Consider the following 20,558-nt stretch of genomic DNA (forward strand, 5'->3'; position numbering starts at 1 on the left):
ACTACGAGGGAGCGAGCCAGCGGCAGGAAGTTCAAGTTCAACAAGTGGAGCAAGTGGTGCACGACCTCCTGGTAGAAGAGCGGAGTGCTGCTTATGCGTGCAGGGAAGAGCGGTCCACCCAAACGGACAGTTTCCTCTTTGCTGAGTTTGCTGATGAGACGTGGCAAAAAAAGCGTCCGACACAGGCGGGTGCAAATCCGAAGAAAGAGAAAGTGAAGGCCAGCGTTGGTAACCAGGCTGCCAAGCCGGTTGCGAAGCGCGCAAGGGGCAGGGAAACCAAGCCCCAGAAGACCAACTCTAGAAAGAACGGAGGCCAACCGGACCAAGGGAAGGAGAACCCTTGGATTCAAGCTTGGATTACGGTAGGAAAAAAGAAGAAGATGAGAACTATGAAAAATGCTCGCGAACGAGCGAGAAGTGACGCGCTGGTAGACCGTACGTAGACACGTACGCCGAGGTGCTGAAGGCCATGCCATGGGCGTGGATGTAAAAAACATCCGGCGCACCTGAACGAGAGAAATGATGCTAGTGCTGAAGAAGGAAGCAGCCAATAAAGGTAGTTCCTACAAAGCACTAGCCAAGAGGTACTTGGCGAAAAGGTGCAGGTAAGAGCTCTAACAGCGGAGGCAAATCTCTAGTGTAAAAACGTGGACGAGATTTCCGACACAGAGAAGCTTGCAGCCGCACTCAAACAGCAGTGTGAGATGGATGTATCAAGTGCATCGATCCGCCTGCGAAAGGGTCCGACTGGCACGCTGATTGCCACATTCAAACGTAGGGGGCCAAAATCGCCTATCGGAGCTAGGCGCGGATGTCAAAAGCTTCCGGCGTACTAGGACAGGGGATATGATGCTGGTGCTCAAGAAGAATGCCATCATCAAGGGCTCTTCGTACACGGCACTAGCACAAGAAGTGCTGAGCGAGAAGGTACAGATGTGGACTCTGACGCCGGAGGCGACTCTCCAGTGTAAGAACCTGGATGAGATCGCCACCACGGAAGAGCTCTCTGCCGTCCTTAATCATCAGTGCTTGGTAGATGCGCCGAGCTCATCGATCCACATCCGGAGGGGCCCAGCAGGCACGCAGATCGCTACGATCAAGCTTCCAATTGGGGTGGCGAAAAAAGCGGCTGCGAAGGGCTTGATCGAAGTCGGCTGGTCAGAGTGTCCGCTCAGCATCTGCGAGCCGCCAGAAGGGTGCTTCAGGTGCTTCGAGCGAAGTCACAAGTCGTGGGCATGCAAAGGCCCCGACAGGAGCAAACTCTGCAGAAGTTGCGGAGAAGAAGGTCACTTCGCCAGGGAGTGCAATTCGGTACCAAAGTGTCTGATTTGCACGGCGAACAAAGGTCACGTGACGGGTGGGCTTAAGCGAGCCGCGCAGAGCGTCGTGTGACACGGTACGGTACGCGCTCGCAACCCTCAGGCACATAAGCCTGTAAGTACTTTCCAGCTTCCGTCGGTAGCATTTAGTACTTAGCGCAGTGCCCCACGCGCCACGCCGGGCCGCCATACCTAAGACTTTGCTATCTCCGCAAGTTCCACATCGGTGACCCTCTCCTCATCGCCAGCCCCAGTCCTCGGCTGTCCTACGAAACGAGACAAAGGGCTAGAATCATGGCGCGGAAAAGCCCCTCGATGATCCCCTCCAACATCTCCGGAGATTGCCCTGTAGGAGTCATTACACCTCTCGTCTTGGCCATCACAATCCTGTAAGCATCACCCCACGTATTCGCATTGGCACTGTGTCAGAGACCCTCGAAGCAGGCCTTTTTGCTTGCTCTTATCTCGGTCTTAAGCGCGGCTTTTGCAGCGGCGAACACCACCCGCCGTTCGTTTCGCTCTTCCTCTGAACGTGCTCGCTGCATCCGTCGCCTAGCCCGTAGGCAGGCGCGGCGCAGGTCCGCCATCGCGTCGGTCCACCAATAAGCCAAGCCGGTGGCCTCCCATTTCTAGGGTGGACTCGCCTTGGCATGGTCGCATCACCCGCACGTGAGAGCACCGCTATCAGCTCGTCGTCGTCTAAACCGAGTATGTTTCGCTCACGGCGGAGCGCCTCTCCAAATACCCCTTCGTCGAAGTATGATGTCTTCCCCCTGCGACGGCTTGGCCTTGGCCGCGGCCCAGTTGCCGCTACCGGCGGGTACTCGGTATGGGTCCGCTATGATGGCGATATCCGTCTCCCACTCAGAAATCGCCTGACAAAGCAGTTGCAGAGCCGCGTCGCAGTGGTTCAGGTTCAGCTGCGTTACCTGCACTGTGATTTGTTGTTCACTGCGGCTTTCTTAGGCCGGGCACCTTGGACCACCTGTCGGATGTCTGTTTTTCGCGGATTTCCCGGTACAGATCATACAGATGGGTGGACTCGTGCAGCTTTGGGCCTTATGACCTTCAGCGCCGCATTGCCTACACAGTTTGCGCCTGTCAGAGCCTTTGCAGTTACACGACTTGTGTCCTAGTTCCAGACACCTAAAGCAAACCTCCGGAGGCTCGTGGAATGTCAGATGATATACGCACCAACCCACCTTAATGTTTCCTATTTCAACGGACTTTTTAACGTCCGCCACAGGTAGCTGAACCAAAGCTATCTGTATGCCTGCTGGCCCCTTAGGTAGCCTTAAGGCTGCGGCGGCCACCTGCACATCGCACTGTTGCCGCAGTGCCGTGACGAGCTCTTCCACTTTGGTGATCTCGTCTAGGTCTTTGACCTTCAGAATCGCCTCATATGTGTGAGATGTCCCTCACCACCCTCACCAAGGACCTCTTCTGTCAGCCTCTTGTAGGCGGCGCCCTTGTAATCCTTCTCGCGCTACAACTCCAGGATCATCTCGCCCGTACGAGTACGTCTAATACTGCGTACGTCGGCTCACAGACACTCAAGCTTGGCGTCGCTTCGCATCGCCTTCAAGACGTCCGAGTTCTTGGACTGTTCCGTCTTGATGATGAGCGCGTCACCTTTCTCGCGCTTGGCACGTACCCTCCTACGCCTTGGCTTGGCGTCCTGTACCTCTACCTGCGGATCCGTCTTCTTCTTCTTCATGGAGCCCCTTGGAACCCCTGAATCACCACAGAGACCCCCTGGAACCGCTTGAGCCTCCTTTAAACGCCTCTGAGACTTCCTGGTACCCCGGAAACTGCAACCTTCCTTTGCTCTTTGTAAACGCCCTCTGACCGCCATTGTCTTGGTTACCGCCATTGCTACATTTTTTTCTTATGCACAATATTCTTGACAATATTCGTTCTGAGTTGCTCTCTCTCTTTATTCAGGATATAAAAAAGGAGCATAAATGTGGAGCGGACCTGGTGTGATGGTTAGAACACTTGACTATCACGCCGAGGACCTGAGATCGAATCCCACTCCCGACAAACTCGCAAAATGTGAGTTCTTCCTTCGGAGAAGGGAAGTGTTCCGGCAGCACTTACCATACGGGAGATTGTGAACTCATTGTTAGCAGTGCTCCGCCGCCTGTCAGTGTCACATCGATAAAGTGTGTAGATAGCGAATGATCACGAGGCGATGATCAGCAATAACAATTTAGCTGCAGTGAACTTATAATATTTTGTTGAATTTTATAAAAGCTTATTATTTGCAATAGTGAGTGTACAGATAATCTGTATCAGTGAACAATTAATTATTTAAGTATTCCTATCTATTTTGCCAGGATTGTTATTAGAAGATTGGGGCGATTGGGTGAAACTGTAGTCGTCTCTCGCTACAGGGTCGATAAAAGGTAACTTAACCTGAACTCTAGAGGTGACTCGACTAAAATTGTTAATTACACTGTTTCTCTAAAGGATACGAAATCCGTTCGTGAATTGTCCACGAAGAGTGTTCACTAGAAATATTAGGAGAAGACTATCGTAAGTAGCCGAAACTTACTGTGAACTATGAACTTATTAAGAATAAATTCTATTATTTTAGCTTTAAGCTTTGAAGACAAAAAAGCTGTGAAGGTTCTTCTACCATCCGAACAATCTTAAAGGATACCACTCAACTCGACTCTGATGGCTACAGTAGATCCCCCTCACGGAGGTGCCGGTATGGATCACGATTGCAGGGCCTGCAACCTGCCCAACGATGCCGATTCGCAGATGGTGCAGTGTGATGCCTGCCAAGTCTGGTACCATCTGAAGTGCGTCGGAGAGACTCCTGGCGTTGAGAACAGATCGTTCAGCTGTCGTGCGTGCCTACCACCCCCTAATGTCGGTAAGTCGAAGTCCAAGAAGACCAGATCGCAGAAGGCCGTAAGTGAAGGCCAACTGAAGGTTCCCGTTGCGTCTGCTTCTGGAGTGACACCGAAAAAGCACCCGGAGGTTCCCAAATGTGTTACGAACAAAGCGACAACAATCAAAACCACTTCGTCGACTTCGCGTTCTCGAGCTCTGACTCTGCAGAGGAGGATTGAAGCGGAGCAGCTTCTGGCGGAAATGAAGCTGGCTGAAGCAGAAAAGCAGCTTGAAGAAGATCGTCTAATGCAGGAAAGACAGCGAGCTCTGCGCGAAGAAAAGATTAGGCTGCAGGAAGATCTATTGCGGAAAATGCAGGAACTAGACGAGGTCGCCGACGCTGAGAGAGCTTCCGAATACACCAGCACCAGCGGAATGCGGAAAGCAAGGGAATGGTTAGCGAAGCAACGACAGGAGAACCAACAGCGAGACGACAATGGTTCACACCGGTCAATACCACCGTTTCTACCTTCTAAGAAGTCGGAACGTAGCTCTCAAAAGTCGGTGGGACGCGAAGGATTCAATGCGCAAGGTGGGTCAGATCCCGATACTTCCGATGATCCGGAAGGCCCTTCAGAAGAGCCGAACCCGCCGAATATGGACAGAAGAATGTCGTTGGAGAGGTCACCAGCGATGCAGATTACTGGAGAAGTTGGGCCAACGGCAAATCAAATCGCTGTTCGACAGGTTTGGCCAAAGAAATTGCCGAACTTTTCCGGCGAGCCAGAGGAATGGCCAATTTTTTATAGCAGCTACGAAGGGGCAAATGCGGCTTGCGGTTTCTCAGATGTTGAGAACATCATCCGTCTACGAGAGTGCCTTCGAGGACCAGCGAGAGAAGCGGTCATCTCGAAGCTCATGTTCCCTAAGAGCGTACCATCGATCATCGAGACTCTACGACGATTGTATGGACGACCGGAGCTGATGGTGAAAAATTTGCTGGGCAAGGTTCGACGGTTGGAAGCACCAAAACCTGAGCGGCTGGACACCCTGATAAATTTCGGCATGACGGTGCAACAGTTGAGTGACCACTTGATAGCAGCCGACCTTCAGAGCCACCTCGCAAACCCAACGCTGATGGAGGAGCTAGTGGATAAATTACCTGCCGCGTATAAATTAGAATGGGTACGATTCAAACGGGCATACGCAGTACCAACCTTGAAGGAATTCGCTATGTTCATGGACGTTCTGGTAGCTGATGCGAGCGAAGTCACTGTTTTGTCACAGCCGAAGATGGACAAGACCAGGCACGAAAAAGAGAAACACAGTCAGAAAGGACATGTCTATGCTCACAATGACGATGACGTAGACAGACTCCCCTCTTCAAGAGAACCGTGTCCCATTTTCAATGGCCTGGACCACAGAGTGCGGAACTGCGAAAAGTTCCAGCGAATAAGCCTTGAATCTCGCCTCGCAGCAGTAGAGAGGTTCAAACTATGCGAAGTGTGTTTGTTCAACCACGGTTCTAGGTGCCGGTCAAGAATACGCTGCAACATCGGAAATTGCCGGGAACGTCATAACCCGCTACTCCACCAGACCGGAACAAGAACTGCAGCCGCTTCGAGGACCGTTAATGCTGAGTGCAACACTCATGGTCCAGTAACTAGATCGGTACTATTTAAGGTGATCCCAGTAACACTACACAACAAAGGCCGCAGTGTGGATACGTTTGCCTTCGTTGATGAAGGATCCTCCAGGACGCTGGTGGAATCGAGTTTGGCAAGGTACCTCGAACTTACTGGTGAGACAGTACCGCTGAAGCTGATTTGGACCTCGAACGTCAGCCGTACAGAGAAGTTTTCGAAGGTAGTGGACATTGTGATATCAGCGCGTGGGCAGAAAGAACGTTTCAATCTCAAAGGAGTCCACACCGTGAGTGGGCTGAATCTACCCAAGCAAAGTCTATCGATGGAAAACTTGATTGAACGGTTCGATCATCTCCGTGATCTACCTGCGCATTCGTACATCGACGCAGAACCTAGGATTCTGATAGGTTTACGGAATTTGGATCTGCTTACCCCACTTGAAATCCGAGTAGGGCGACCGGGCGAACCTGTGGCTGTGAGAAGCATGCTTGGCTGGGCAGTGTATGGTCCATGTGGACCTGACAGCAATGGAAACGATTTCGTCGGGGTTCACGACTGTAGCTGTAAAACGGATGAGGATTTAAATGAATTGATTCGTCAACAGTTCATTTTGGAAGAAGCAGTAGTTTGCGTTTCTCCGTTGCCCGAATCCGCCGACGATAAACGTGCTCGACAGATCCTCGAGCAGACTACTCGGCGAGTTGGGGACAGATATGAAACGGGACTCCTATGGAAAACCAATGACGTTCGCTTTCCAAATAGCTGGTACATGGCAGTAAAACGGTTGAAAAGTCTCGAGGCGAAGCTTGCTAGGGATCCAGAGCTGCGCGCCAACGTTCATCAGCAGATCCGTGATTACGTCGAGAAACGATACGCTCACAAGGCTTCCGAGCAGGAACTGGCAAGTGCCGATCCGGACCGTGTATGGTATTTACTCATAAACGTGGTGACAAATCCTCGGAAACCTGCAAAGAAAAGGCTTGTGTGGGACGCGGCAGCCCAAGTGGAAGGTGTGTCACTGAACTCCCAGCTCCTAAAAGGACCGGACCTGTTGAACTCGCTTCCTTCAGTCATTTGCGTATTCAGGGAGAGGCCGATTGCTTTTGGAGGCGACGTCAGAGAGATGTTCCACCAGGTTCAAATCATCCCGGCAGACAAACACTCTCAGAGATTCATCTTTCGATTTGATCCTGCCCAGCCACCGCAGATTTATATTATGGATGTCGCAACGTTTGGGGCAACATGTTCACCTTGCTCCGTTCAACATGTCATGCGGGAAAATGCCCTTGAGTGCTCTTCAGAGTTTCCCGAAGCTGCGGCCGCAATAATTGACAAAACCTATATGGACGACTACGTCGACAGTGCCAACACCATCGAGGAAGCCATCACAAGGTCGGTACAGGTGCGAGAAATACATGCGCGTGCCGGATTTGAGATGAGAAACTGGGTGAGTAACAGTCGCGAAGTTTTACATGCCCTTGGAGAGGCCAAGAGCCAGGAACCGGTCGTAATCGGAGGTGCTACGAAGGACAATTGGGAGCGCGTTTTAGGGCTGATATGGAATCCGCAAGGAGATTTCCTTTCCTTCTCAACTCGTTTTCATGGAGACTTGGATCCATACGTTTCCGAAGGTCGTCGTCCTACAAAACGAATAGTGGCTCGCTGCGTAATGAGTCTGTTTGATCCAACCGGCATGTTGGCGCCTTTCTCGATACACGGCAAAATGCTCATTCAGGATCTCTGGAGAAGTGGCACTATGTGGGACCAGGACATTCCCGATGAAGAAAACGAGAAGTGGAGACGCTGGGTTCAGTTGCTTGCTGGAATCGAACAGTTGAGAATCCCCCGACCCTACTTTGGAAACGCGGTCCCCAATCATTTCCATTCGTTGCAACTGCATATATTCACAGACGCCAGCGAATTCGCCATGGGTTGCGCAGCGTACTTTAGGGCAGTGGATGATCGTGGCGTACACGTAGCCTTGGTAATGGCGAAAAGCAAGGTAGCTCCGCTGCAACATCAGTCAATTCCGCGACTGGAACTACAGGCTGCGGTTATGGGAGCGAGAATGCTGAAAAACGTGATGGAGTCCCACACACTCACCATTAGCCGAAGTTTCCTGTGGACAGATTCCAGCACCGTGTTGTCATGGATACGTTCAGACAATCGCAAATACAAGCAGTATGTTGCACATCGTGTGGGAGAAATTCTCTCACACACGCAGCTGGTCGACTGGCGGTGGGTGCCCACTAAAGAAAACGTGGCAGACTGTCTGACCAAATGGGGAAAACATTCCGAACCCAACTCTGCTGGCATATGGTTGAGTGGTCCATCATTCCTGTACGGAACAGAAGAAACTTGGCCCCAGCAACGACAGGTACCTTCGGACGTCCAAGAAGAACTTCGGCCATGCTATTTGCTCCACCACATTGCTATTCCGCAAGAACTAATTAAAGTTGAAAACGTTTCCAAGTGGAACGTGCTGCTTCGAACAATGGCCATGGTGGGCCGTTTCATCAATAACTGTCGACTGCGAATAAGGAGTCAGCCGATAGAGACCATCAAAGCAACGAATCATCAGCTCAAGTGCTTGAAACGATCCATCCCAGCTGTCATCGTACCTCTTCAGCAAACCGAGTACAAACGAGCCGAAATAAGTTTGTGGCGTTTCGCGCAGGCAGACAGTTTCCCTGATGAGGTAAAAATACTTTTGAAGAACCGTGATACGTCTCCCGAAGCCCTGGTGAGCATTGAACGTACAAGCCCTTTGTACAAGCTATCCCCATTTGCCGATGAATTCGGAGTCGTACGGGTAGAAGGACGAACTGCGAACGCAGGCTACGCTCCGTTCGACTCACGATTCCCCATAATCCTTCCGAAAGATCATTTGGTTACGTTTCGACTGCTGGACCATTATCACTGCCGATACGGACACGCAAATAAAGAAACAATCGTCAATGAGGTACGTCAACGATTCTTCATACCTAATTTGCGATCGGTAGTCGACAAGGTAATGAGGGCCTGCCAGCGTTGCAAAATAAGCAAATGTAAACCACAGTCTCCTCGGATGGCACCATTGCCAGAACAACGACTGACTCCATACGTAAGGCCATTCTGCTACGTTGGGGTGGACTATCTGGGCCCTTTGGAAGTCACTGTTGGACGACGCAAAGAAAAACGTTACGTGGTCGTCTTTACTTGCCTGGTGGTTAGAGCCGTCCATCTGGAAATAGCATACGATTTGTCCAGCGATTCGTGCGTTATGGCAATCCGTCGGTTCGTCCGCAGGAGAGGGTCACCAGTACAAATCTTCTCTGATAACGGCACGAATTTTGTCGGTGCCAACCGACACTTAACGCAACAGATTAGAGAGATCAACGACAGATGCGCAAACACGTTCACTGATGCCAAGACCAAGTGGTCGTTCAATCCCCCGGCGAGCCCACACATGGGTGGTGTGTGGGAGCGTATGGTACGCAGCGTGAAGGAAACCATGAGGGCGCTCGATGATGGTCGCAAACTAAATGACGAAATCCTGGTAACTGTACTGGCAGAAACGGAGTGGTTCATCAACTCTAGGCCGCTTACATACATGCCCCAGGAATGCGGAAATGATGAGGCACTCACTCCAAATCATTTCATTTTTGGGAATACGTCCGGTGCACATGAACCGATCAGGAGCTGTACCGACCTTGCGGCGGCGTTACGCAGTAGCTATCAACGAAGCCAGTACTTGTCGGACGAACTGTGGAAGCGGTGGATAAGAGAATACTTCCCCACCATTAATCGTAGATCTAAATGGTTCGAAGACGTACGTCCTGTAAAAGTTGGAGATTTAATTTATGTAGCAGAAGGGGATCGTCGGACGTGGATAAGGGGTAAGGTTGAAGAAGTTATACAAGGTCGTGATGGAAGAGTTCGACAAGCCATCGTGAAGACGGTCAACGGGAACGGAAGACTAAAACGTCCGGTGGTCAAACTGGCAGTGATGGAGATTGGAGATGGTGAACCCGGTATCTTTCCTGACGTTCAACATCCGGATCCACGGGGCGGGGGATGTTCCGGCAGCACTTACCATACGGGAGATTGTGAACTCATTGTTAGCAGTGCTCCGCCGCCTGTCAGTGTCACATCGATAAAGTGTGTAGATAGCGAATGATCACGAGGCGATGATCAGCAATAACAATTTAGCTGCAGTGAACTTATAATATTTTGTTGAATTTTATAAAAGCTTATTATTTGCAATAGTGAGTGTACAGATAATCTGTATCAGTGAACAATTAATTATTTAAGTATTCCTATCTATTTTGCCAGGATTGTTATTAGAAGATTGGGGCGATTGGGTGAAACTGTAGTCGTCTCTCGCTACAGGGTCGATAAAAGGTAACTTAACCTGAACTCTAGAGGTGACTCGACTAAAATTGTTAATTACACTGTTTCTCTAAAGGATACGAAATCCGTTCGTGAATTGTCCACGAAGAGTGTTCACTAGAAATATTAGGAGAAGACTATCGTAAGTAGCCGAAACTTACTGTGAACTATGAACTTATTAAGAATAAATTCTATTATTTTAGCTTTAAGCTTTGAAGACAAAAAAGCTGTGAAGGTTCTTCTACCATCCGAACAGGAAGTAAAGCGTGGGTCCCGAGATGAACTAGCCAAGGGCTAAAAATCTCGTTAATACAGATAAAAAAAGAGCATAAATTAAAAGTGCTTAAATATAACCTGCATAAAAAGAGGTTTTAGTATATGTGGTCGGTTAGAAACTTCAACTGATACGTCCAAAGTTACTCAATAATCGCATACTACTTAGCGACGCGAATTGAATTGATGTCATCAATCGATCGCTCGCAGAGATTCCCATCTCATCGATTGTAATGCGTCCCGTCCCAGCCAGCAGAAGCAGCAATTCAATCATTATGAGAAGAAGGGGGACGCAACCTAACCAGCATCCAGCGAACGAGGGGCTTACCCAGAGGCATCCGAGCGAGCGAGCGACGCAGTGCAAAATTGTCAGTCTCGTAAATTGATGACTCGCCAATGACACTGCCATTACTGACTGTGGTGACCATACCTGTATGTACAAACGGGAGATATGTCGGGAAGGTAGGGCCGCCGGGCCGACCTCTATCGTACTGTGCGCACTCTGCCCGGTTAAGGCACGAAGAAGTACCCGCGCCTCGAGCCGTAGTATTACAGCTATTGAATGTTCGCGCGCGCGCAACACTCTCGGACGAAAGGCGGAACAAATACCTTTACCTATATTTTGCAAGCACCATGAATGGCGGGGCGGGTAAATCCACCACCTGGTCATCGTCATCATCATCGCTGTCGTAGCGAATGTGCACAATGTATGTTACCGGACCGACGACGACGACGGACGACGACCATGCGCAATTCCAGAATCGGCGTCGCCGCCGTCGCCGTAGTCATAGTCATTGCAGCAGAGATTACATGTGTCACCCTGACGCTTCCATACGCGCGCTATCCATCCGCCTGGTATCATACGCGATCGCGAGTTGATCTACTACAACATCGACGACAACGTCGCGTCGCGCGCAAAGTGCACCAACAGCAGCAGCGATAGAGCGACCCACACACATCGAACAGGCAGCACGCGGTTTGGTTCAACGAGTGTTTGACCACCCCGGCCCCAGTCCGGCTAGACTCGCTATCGGGGCGGCGGATGATGATGATGGAATGGAACGGAATATGGCAATATCAGCCCAGAGCCATCGGCTTCGGCTAGTTTCGACGCGACTTTTGAACGATTAACATGTTTAGTACAACTGTACATGATTAAATTATTGCCTCGGAGCGTACGGGATTGCAAGTGCGGAGTGCAAGTGCGAGCACATGTGCTTCTATGTAGATATCTCGGAAGCAAGTTCGGTGGTGATTCTGTGTTGTGGACCTCTACTATCTATTGCTCTCGGTAGGTTTCAGCGGGTAGGGCACTATCCGTCTGCGTAACGCGTGCTAAGGTGATAGGGAAAGTATGCATGCAGGTATGGCTGCTGGAAGCTGATTTGTTTATTTGAGTGAGCTGCGTAACCGGTTCTTGACGGCGGCGGCGGCTGCGCGGTGGTTCTGAGAAGTTGGATCATTTCTGCGGAACTCGTTTGTCAGCTCGATGTGATAATGTGATAGGGTAATGAGTCAGGGCAGACTCGTGAATTATTGAGTAACACATGTCGATTGGTGAATAGAGGATATTGCATTGTAATTTGTAGGTTTGTAGGCTTGTGGATGTTTTTAAACTTCATGTATGGGCGTCTATGAAATCTGGTGCCTTCTCCTGGCGTAACGTTCAACTGAGACGGAGCCTGCTTCTTAGCTTAGTGTTCTATGAAGACTTTCACAGTTATAAACTGAGACTTACCGGCTGTTCGGATCCGTATGAAGTTGATCATCAATATTATAGTTATTTATGTAACGAGTTGCAAAAAGTTGATTTTTTCAGCACGAGTCGTACATTTATCCAACGAGGCTTGCCGAGTTGGATAAATACGAAGAGTGCTGAAAAAATCGAGTTTTGCAATGAGTTCCATACAAAATTTTATGCAATGATTTTTTCATAATGCAACTCATTTCAGTTGCATAATGAACCAGTTCGGAAAAATTGGCCATTATGATACCAAAATGAGTTAGATAAAATATAAATTAAGATACTGAATTGCATAAACTTCTTTTCTCGATCAGCCTAGATAGCTGTGTGTGTAGTGTCGGTAGCGATTGTCTCAATTGGCTAAGAATAACACTACGGACTGCCTGTTCCGGTGGTAAGAGTCCATTAAACAGGTAACCCCTAATTCATGGTGTGATGCGGCTATATGCTTACCGTGCCTAGGAATGAATGGTTAGGGGGGTCTAAAAAAATCCTAACCGCTTAACGGAGCCTGTGGAGTACTAGGGCACCCTCCACAGTATTCTGCCCTTACTGCGCTAACCGGAGCAATGGTGCAGTTTTTTTTAATTCTTAATCACTTAACCTAATTTACAGCTCTATTGTCCACTAGGGCACTACGTGAGCGATTTCAATTGACAGCTGTATCTACAGTATTGTACAGAGCCTAGATGTATTCTATTATACTTTATCGAACTGGTTGCCTTTCTGCTGCTTTCACTTTTCTACTCTACATGGTAGAATGATGAGCACAAGGATGATAGGTGGCCGCTGTTCCTTTCCAGTCCGATTGGGGGTCCGTTATGAGTAGCAATTCGTCGATGTCCAGGTATCCGGGTCCGTTTGAGCCATGGGGCTCAGAAGAGGGTCAGTGTCAGCCGCTCTCGGTGAAGAGCAACTGACGAAAAATTGCAAGTGCCGGGGCTGGGAATCAAACCCATGACCATCCGCATATGAAGCAAACGTGTGACCAACTACGCCACGGGCCCCGGCTGATGGTGCAGTTGACCTTGTGATTCTCCGAGATAATCTGCTCTTCTTCTTAAGCCTCAACAGCGAGGTTCAATAAGGGTGAGATTATTAGTATGTTGTTTATTAGCTTTAATTATAACCTATATGGCTCTTCGCATTATGCGTTCTTCACAGTGTCCTCTGTGTATCTTCATCTCTGGCGTTCTTCAATCGATACCGAATTGGTTTTTATCGCTGCTCTTTGAGTTTGATCGTGCCTAGTTTGGGTAGTGGCTATGGTTATCCCGAATAAAAAATTCAGTGGAAAAACCGAATGTTGTATTGTAACAGTACTATTTAGAACTATATAAACACCACTGTAAAAATAAAAAATACAAAAACAATAAGATGTAATGTAAACACCATACAGTGAATTGTAAATAAGATTTTTACAATATACTATACGGGTTGTTAAGTATCGTAACAATATAAAAAAATTTTTTCTCCATATATATTTTTTACAAAACCATACATTTTATTGTAAATGAATTGTTAGAAATACTGATACGTGGGCTTTAATATACCATACATTGTATGGTACACGTATGGTTTTAAACAATAAAATGTACCGTAAATATATTGTTTTTAATTGAATTCCACTACGGGTTATAATTTTAATCATGGTTTTGGAATGGTCCTCTTTTGTTATGTTGTATTGTTTTACACTAGATAAACCATATAATGTTATATTATCTCGTCATGTTCCTTCGTTAATGGCAGTTCTAGCCAAACTAACCTAAACGCGTCTAAGTCTGAGTAGCCTCTGATTGCATTAACAGTTGAAGCTTAGGCTCCCATGTCCCACCAGCCAGATAACTGGGTTTTGCAAACTAAGCATTATTTGTGGCAACACTTTGAGCGACATGATGGAACTATGCCTAGCGCGCTAAGTGTTATTAGACCACTAATGTAGTTGCATGAAGTGGGTGACGAGGTACATAAGTATCATTACAGCCTGCTTAACCATTATTGCAATATTGAGGCTCCAGTTTGACTGATCTATGAAATATGTACATAACAACTCATGAGAAAACTGTCAAGTTCGATTCAACTATAAGTTAGGTTAAAAAGCGAAGACGAACTTATATCAGAAGTCGTTTCAGTGTCTAGTCCAGTCCTTATGTTAAAAATGGCTCTACGTCAAAAATAAATCGCATTTAATTCGGTTGTGGTACAAGGCAGGTTCACATGAGAGAAGAAGAGAAAGAATAGTGTTGAACTCATCCACTGATTTACGGTAATCTGGCCTGCGTCTTTCCGGGTTGACCTACATTCGTATTCCTCTCATCGCACTCTACATACCTAGCCCGCCATATCTCTTGGATATGCACACTGAAAGACGGCTTGCGGTTGAAATTACTATTCTGAGGGTCAACATAAATGCACAACGCCACTTGATTTGTGCAGACTGAGTTTCGTTTCAATTCAACAGATTAATGTTTTCAATTTTACCATGGACCCGATTTACAATTAAAAAAAGTTTCTGTTGGCAACCGGATTCGAACCGAGAATCTTGAGATCACCAGGCTCGCACGCTACCACTCGGCTATCGAACCGGTTGATATGAGAGGAAACAGAATGCACATGAAGCGTTTATGGGTTGATGATTATGTTTTGCCATAGTAAATTTGAAAACATTTGTGTGCTTGTCATAACCGCAAGCTGTCTTTCAGTGCAGTCCTTAGGACACTTGGTTTACCACTATTTAAACATTTTATTGACTTTAAATAGATGTTTCAACTTATTCACTTTTTTCTCTTTCATTCCCTTTGCAACAAAAATGTCACAAACATCAACAAAACAAAGCACGGAAAAAATCATAAACTGAATAACCCAAATAACCACAAGCATTATATCATTACATTGATTCAATCGTATAATAGTTTAGCTAATGCGAGATAACTTTTATTCTACACCTGTCAAGTAATAAAGCGTTGAAAGCATTGAAGCATTATAGGATTTTGACAGTTCGGTATAGTTCTATAGCGACGTTGTTTAATGCTTCATTGCATTACCATGTTAAGAGCTTTATGGCAATCGATAATGCAAGGATTTATTACTGTATATGTGCCTTAACTAATGCTTTCATCGTTGTAAACAGAGAACAATCCTCAGTTCGAAAAAAATCTGTAAAACATTTCTAGGAAAAACACAACTATTCAAAAGAAAAGAAGAACAAACCCAAATTTTCATGGATTGCTGCGTAGAACTTGGATTATTATGCTCAGATGTTGCTGTTTGAAAATTTATATTGCGTATGTTTTTTTGGTTTCTGTTTGGGACTTGAAAACAATCAGATGCTGAGGGAACAAAAATTATGTGGGGTTGAGATATTGGTTTCCTTATTTGACATAGTGCGATTTCATAAAAGAAAAGATAGAAGTGCGGACGTATGGAAACAATAAGAACAGAATCAACACAGACTAATTTGTATCTTTATATCATCTTCGTTTGTGGAATCAATCCGTTCTGTAGTCGCTTGTTTTCGAATGGATTTGGGAGAGTAAGATAACTGATGGCATTCAGACCCTAGCACAACCTTTTAGAGCTGCTGAAAACACAACTCAATAAAGCACGAGCTGAGTATACGTTACTTTATGTTGCACATTTTTCCATGTGCAAAATACATGGTAGTCGTAGCACAGCGTTAGCGCGTCCGAGTTTCATCGCGGTCCAGTTTCAGCAGTCTAGGTTCAATTCCCGAAATAGAATAAAAAACATCAGTGTAAGAGTATCGGAACAGGTATGACAAGATATAAATAGACAGAAAAATGAAAAAAAAAAAAATACTTTTTTTCTTTTGTTGACATGATGCCTTAAGTATGCATTCCATACTATTTCATTGCATTAGCTATATGGTACAAGCATTTTATATGCTTTAGCAATCGCACAAGTAAAGCTTGCTTTAAATCAACAATAGTAGCGCCACTTTCGACTTTAAACCTACTTCAATTGTACCTATATGACAAAACAACTTTATATCGCATGTCATATAATATACTATAAAGCGAAATAAATGCTCTATATCCAGCGTCATGGTTACTTGGGTCAATACTTACATACCTAAATAAGCTATTTTCAATACCAGGACACCCGAGCAATACCTTGTCTTGTTATCATATCTAACTTAGGGGTTGTGTGCTACTAGTGGACCCTGCGCCTATAGTGGACCCCCCACAGAAAAACTCGAATATAAATGCCCAAATCAACTGTTTCCAGGCAACTTCCACCGGGGGAACATCGATTATATTGCTACACAGCAGTTCCTGGCAAACGAATTGCCCAGTGGCCACAAAAATCGGTTATTTTAACTATTTAATAAATCTAAACACTCAAAAGGGTCCACTATAGGCACATTCAGGAGAGTCCACTATATGCTCCGTCGGCAGCGTGACAGATAACATGGAAATCAAATGGGGGGGTCCACTATAGGCGCCGAGATATTTGTAAACATCGGCAACATCCATGCATATTTTCAGTCTACCCAGACGGAGGCCTTCGCTTATGTAGGGAGCCCAAAAGGTGTGGTGGATGCGACTGCTTTTGATAAGCACTTGTAGAAGCTTCATGGATTAGGAGCTGTCTAGCGGTGCCCGCAAGGCTAGGCGGATACTAACCCCAAAGGTCGACAACAATGCCGGCAGTCGGACCCCAGCCAGGCGTCCCGGAAAGCTGGGAAGGGTGGGCCTGAATAGGCTGACCCGCCCCGGATGGAAGAGAACAGGGGGTTGCGAATGTAGTACGAAGGGTAGTAGGGCGAACCAAGGGGAAAACCCCCCCTTGGACGAAAGTCGAGCGGAAGAGGAAGAAGAAAAAACCGCAATTCGAGGAGATCGGGGACACCAAACCAAGAAGGCGTAGAAGAGCAAGTGCCATTCGCGTGAAAGGCGACGCACTCGTCATCACTACCGAACAGTCTAAGTACTCGGACGTCTTGAGGATGGTGCGAAGCGACGCCAAGCTCGTGGATCTGGGAGCCGACGTGCGCAGTATTAGACGTACTCGTACGGGTGAAATGATCCTAGAGCTCAAACGCGACAAGGAACGCAAGGGGCAAGGGCGCCGCCTACAAAGGTCTAGCGGAAGAGATCCTTGGCGAATTGGTAGAGGTGAGGGCTCTTACAGCAGAGGCAACTCTGATGGTGAAAAAACTTGATGAGGTCACTGAAGCCTAAGCGGAAGAGCTCGTCACGGCACTGCGGCAACAGTACGAGGTGCAGGTGGTCACCGCAGCCGTCCAACTACGGAAGGGGTCAGCAGAGAAACGGGTAGCCTTGGTACAGCTACCCGTGGCGGATGCAAATAAGTTCGTTAAAGTAGGGAAAAGGTGGGCTGGTCAGTATGCCATCTAACCTTTCACGAGCCACCAGAGGTATGCTTCAGGTGTCTGGAACCAGGACATAAGACATGGGACTGCAAAAGCCCTGACAGGAGCAAACTGCGCAGGAGATGCGGCGCCGAAGGCCCTTAGGTACAATGATGCACGAGTCCACCCATTTGTCTGATATTTACCGGGGAATCCGTTAACAATAGGCACCCAACGGATGGTCCAAAGTGCCCGGCCTTCAAGAAAGCCGCAGTGAACAAATCACAGTGCAGGTAAGGCAGCTGAACCTTAACCACTGTGAGGCAGCTCAGCAATTGCTTTGTCAGGCGGTTTCTGAGTGGGGGACGGATATCGCCATCATAGCGGACTCATGCCGAGTACCCGCCGGCAACGGCAATTGGGCCTCGGATGGGTCCAGAAAATGACGGCGATATGGACGACGGGCAAATACCCCGTCTAGGAGTTGGTGTCTACTACCTATGAGGGCTTTGTGGTCACCAAGGTCAACGAAGTCTTCTTTTGTACTCTACTATATGCCTACCGTGGTTGTAGATCAAACAGTTTACGATGGATTGAATGACTTAATTGTGACGAATCAGCGGGGTCAGATCCTGCTAGAAACACTGGCCATCAAAATCGAGATTTGTCTTAGCGATATTAGTACCTTTAGTCGAAAAGGAACGGAGTAGATAATTGACGTTACTTTTTGTAGTCCTGGCCTAACAAGTAGTTCGAACTGGAGAGTGACGACAGCTACACTCGCAGCGATCACCTGGCGGTTCGTTACAGTATCGACTACAACAACAGCAGGCAGCAAGTAGAATAAGAGGCGGCTAGGCCAAGGCCAAGCCCTCACAGGTGAAAGACCTAATACTTCGACGAATGGGTATTTGGGGAGGCGCTTCGCCTTGGGCGAAACCTACTTGGTTTAGACGGTGAAGAGCTGGTAGCGGTGCTTTCGCGTGCGTGCGATGCGACCATGCCTGGGTGAGTACACCCTAGAAATGGGAGACCACCGGCTCACTGGTGGACTCAAGTGATTGCGGACCTGCGCCGCGATTGCCTACGGGCTAGGTGACCGATGCAACAAGCACGATCTGAGTAAGAGCGAAACGGACGGCGGATGGTGTTCGCCGGTGCAAAAGCCGCGCTGAAGACCGTGATAAGAACAAGTGTCAGAGTGCCAATGCGGATCCGTGGGGTGATGCCTACAGGATCGTGATGGCCAAGAAGAGAGGTGTAATGGCTCCTACAGAGCAATCACCAGAGATGCTGGAGATGATCATCGAGGGGCTTTTCCGCGTCATGACCCTAGTTCTGGCTTCCTTTCGTAGGACAGCCGGGAACTGGGGCTGACGATGAGAAACTTGCGGGGATAGCAAAGTCACTTAGCGTAGGTAGGGCACCATGTCCGGACGGAGTTCCGAACTTGGCCTTAAAAGTAGCTATTGCCGAGGCTCATGGGATATTCAGGCTGCTATGCAGAAATGTCTGGACGAGGGAGTTTTCCCAGAAGTTTGGAAGCGGCAAAGCCTGGTCCTATTGCCAAAGGCGGGGAAACCACCCGTAGAGCCGTCGGCATTTAGACCAATATGATTGATCGACACGGCAGGGAAGGTGCTCGAGAATATCAATACTCGGATACCTGAACAAGATTTTCGGAAGTTACTTCTAGAATCGAGTACTAGTTTTCGATATGGAGGTGACTCGGAAGTGATTTCACATAGCCTCTGGAGTCATGCAAGGTTCCATCCTGGGTCCGGTGTTATGAATTGCCATGTACGACGAGATGTTGAGGTTAAAGTTTCCAGTGGGAGTGGAAATTATCGGTTTCGCTGCCGACATCACGCTGGAGGTAACATGCGGGGAGGTCACAACTCCGGACAATCTTGTCCAGAGGATGTGTAGGGATAAGTTTGGCTGGAACTTGGGCTGGAATGCCATTTCAATGGCTATAACCTACATCGTCTTGAAGAATAGCTAGTTCAGACGCGATACAAGAGGTGGTCCAGGGTTTTGTAGTCGGCTTCGTAGGTCATACCGGTGCCCTGCGGTAGAAATCGACCCTTACAGCAATTAGATGGCCGCGGAGAGAACATCCTGGTAACGTTGCTGTCGTGGCGTCGGTCGACTGGGTTGGATCCGAGCTCGCGGTTGGAAAGGGGTTCCCGGTGAGGGCCGGGGCAGGTGGAGACCCATCCAATGTCGGTACGTCCTTCTGTGTGCTGGCTGATAGGCCCTAACTTGCGGGAAGGTCAAATCACTGTGCTCGTGGTATCAGTTCTTGATACTTGCTGTGCAGTTGGATGCAGGCGTGGTGTCGACCCTGCCTACCTTCCGAAGACAAAGGAAGTGGTAAGCACCACTCCGGAAACTGACTAAGAACCAGATTGCTATCCGCATGCTACCTTGGTGGACTCCCCAAAACAAGTCATCGATGTTCGTTACTGCAGTCTACGCAGCTAACCTTGAGAGTGCGATGTGCACTAGCCCCTCGCTGAAGCAATGCCTTCTTGGTGGATCCGTAGAGACCAAGGGCTTGGCGACCATGAGAATGTTGTTTAGGGGGTCGAGGGTGAAGTTCTCCTGGCTTTGACTTTTGTTGTAGAAGACGGTCTTTGATTCCACATTGCCTGGACCTCCCTGCACTGGTACCGGCACCTCATATAGAAACCGTAGTCCATGATTACAAGCTGACACTTAGAATGGCGAGTACAGTTCACCATATCGCAGTAAGACATATTGTGCACATCTCTCAAGATATACATACGTGAAGAAATTGTACTAGACTTTAATTACAAAACAATGGCAAGAAACGAGCTCACGAATCGATGTATGCATCACTCCATGCCACATTGATAGTCAAACGTTGGAGAACACATTTGCCGGCAAAACTTCAACAACTTATACGTGTGTAACAGGAAGACAAAAGCCTTTTCTTCACATAGTTGACGCTAGAAATATTTCAAGAGGTAGTAAACATTCTGTTGCTTTTCCTGTTTGGG

At 47.9% G+C, this 20,558-nt stretch overlaps 2 protein-coding genes across 2 annotated transcripts in view; both read left to right on the plus strand.

Annotated features, from left to right (window-relative positions):
- Nucleotides 1-846: 846 nt before the first annotated feature.
- LOC134288607 (uncharacterized) lies at nucleotides 847-9,968 on the plus strand. Its single transcript, XM_062853945.1, has 2 exons — nucleotides 847-1,196; nucleotides 3,980-9,968. Exons 1-2 carry the CDS (start codon nucleotides 847-849, stop codon nucleotides 9,966-9,968), a joined length of 6,339 nt encoding a protein of 2,112 aa, XP_062709929.1.
- Nucleotides 9,969-11,590: 1,622 nt separating this feature from the next.
- LOC109422128 (uncharacterized) overlaps nucleotides 11,591-20,558 on the plus strand; it is a 432,211-nt gene continuing 423,243 nt past the window's right edge. The window contains exon 1 of the mRNA XM_062844836.1: nucleotides 11,591-11,744. The gene's annotated coding sequence lies outside the window, so the exon portion shown is untranslated. The remainder of the gene's footprint in view (nucleotides 11,745-20,558) is intronic.

The sequence above is a fragment of the Aedes albopictus genome, chromosome 1 (genome assembly GCF_035046485.1).
Source record: "Aedes albopictus strain Foshan chromosome 1, AalbF5, whole genome shotgun sequence".
In the NCBI taxonomy this organism is placed as follows: Eukaryota; Metazoa; Arthropoda; class Insecta; order Diptera; family Culicidae; genus Aedes; species Aedes albopictus.

What these genes read in the sequence shown, in the direction of transcription:
- LOC134288607 (XM_062853945.1), top strand. Translation starts at nt 847, where the DNA reads ATGATGCTGGTGCTCAAGAAGAATGCCATCATCAAGGGCTCTTCGTAC. An exon ending in ATCTGCGAGCCGCCAGAAGG is followed by an intron (nt 1,197 to 3,979) that starts GTGCTTCAGGTG and finishes ACAATCTTAAAG; the next exon opens with GATACCACTCAACTCGACTC.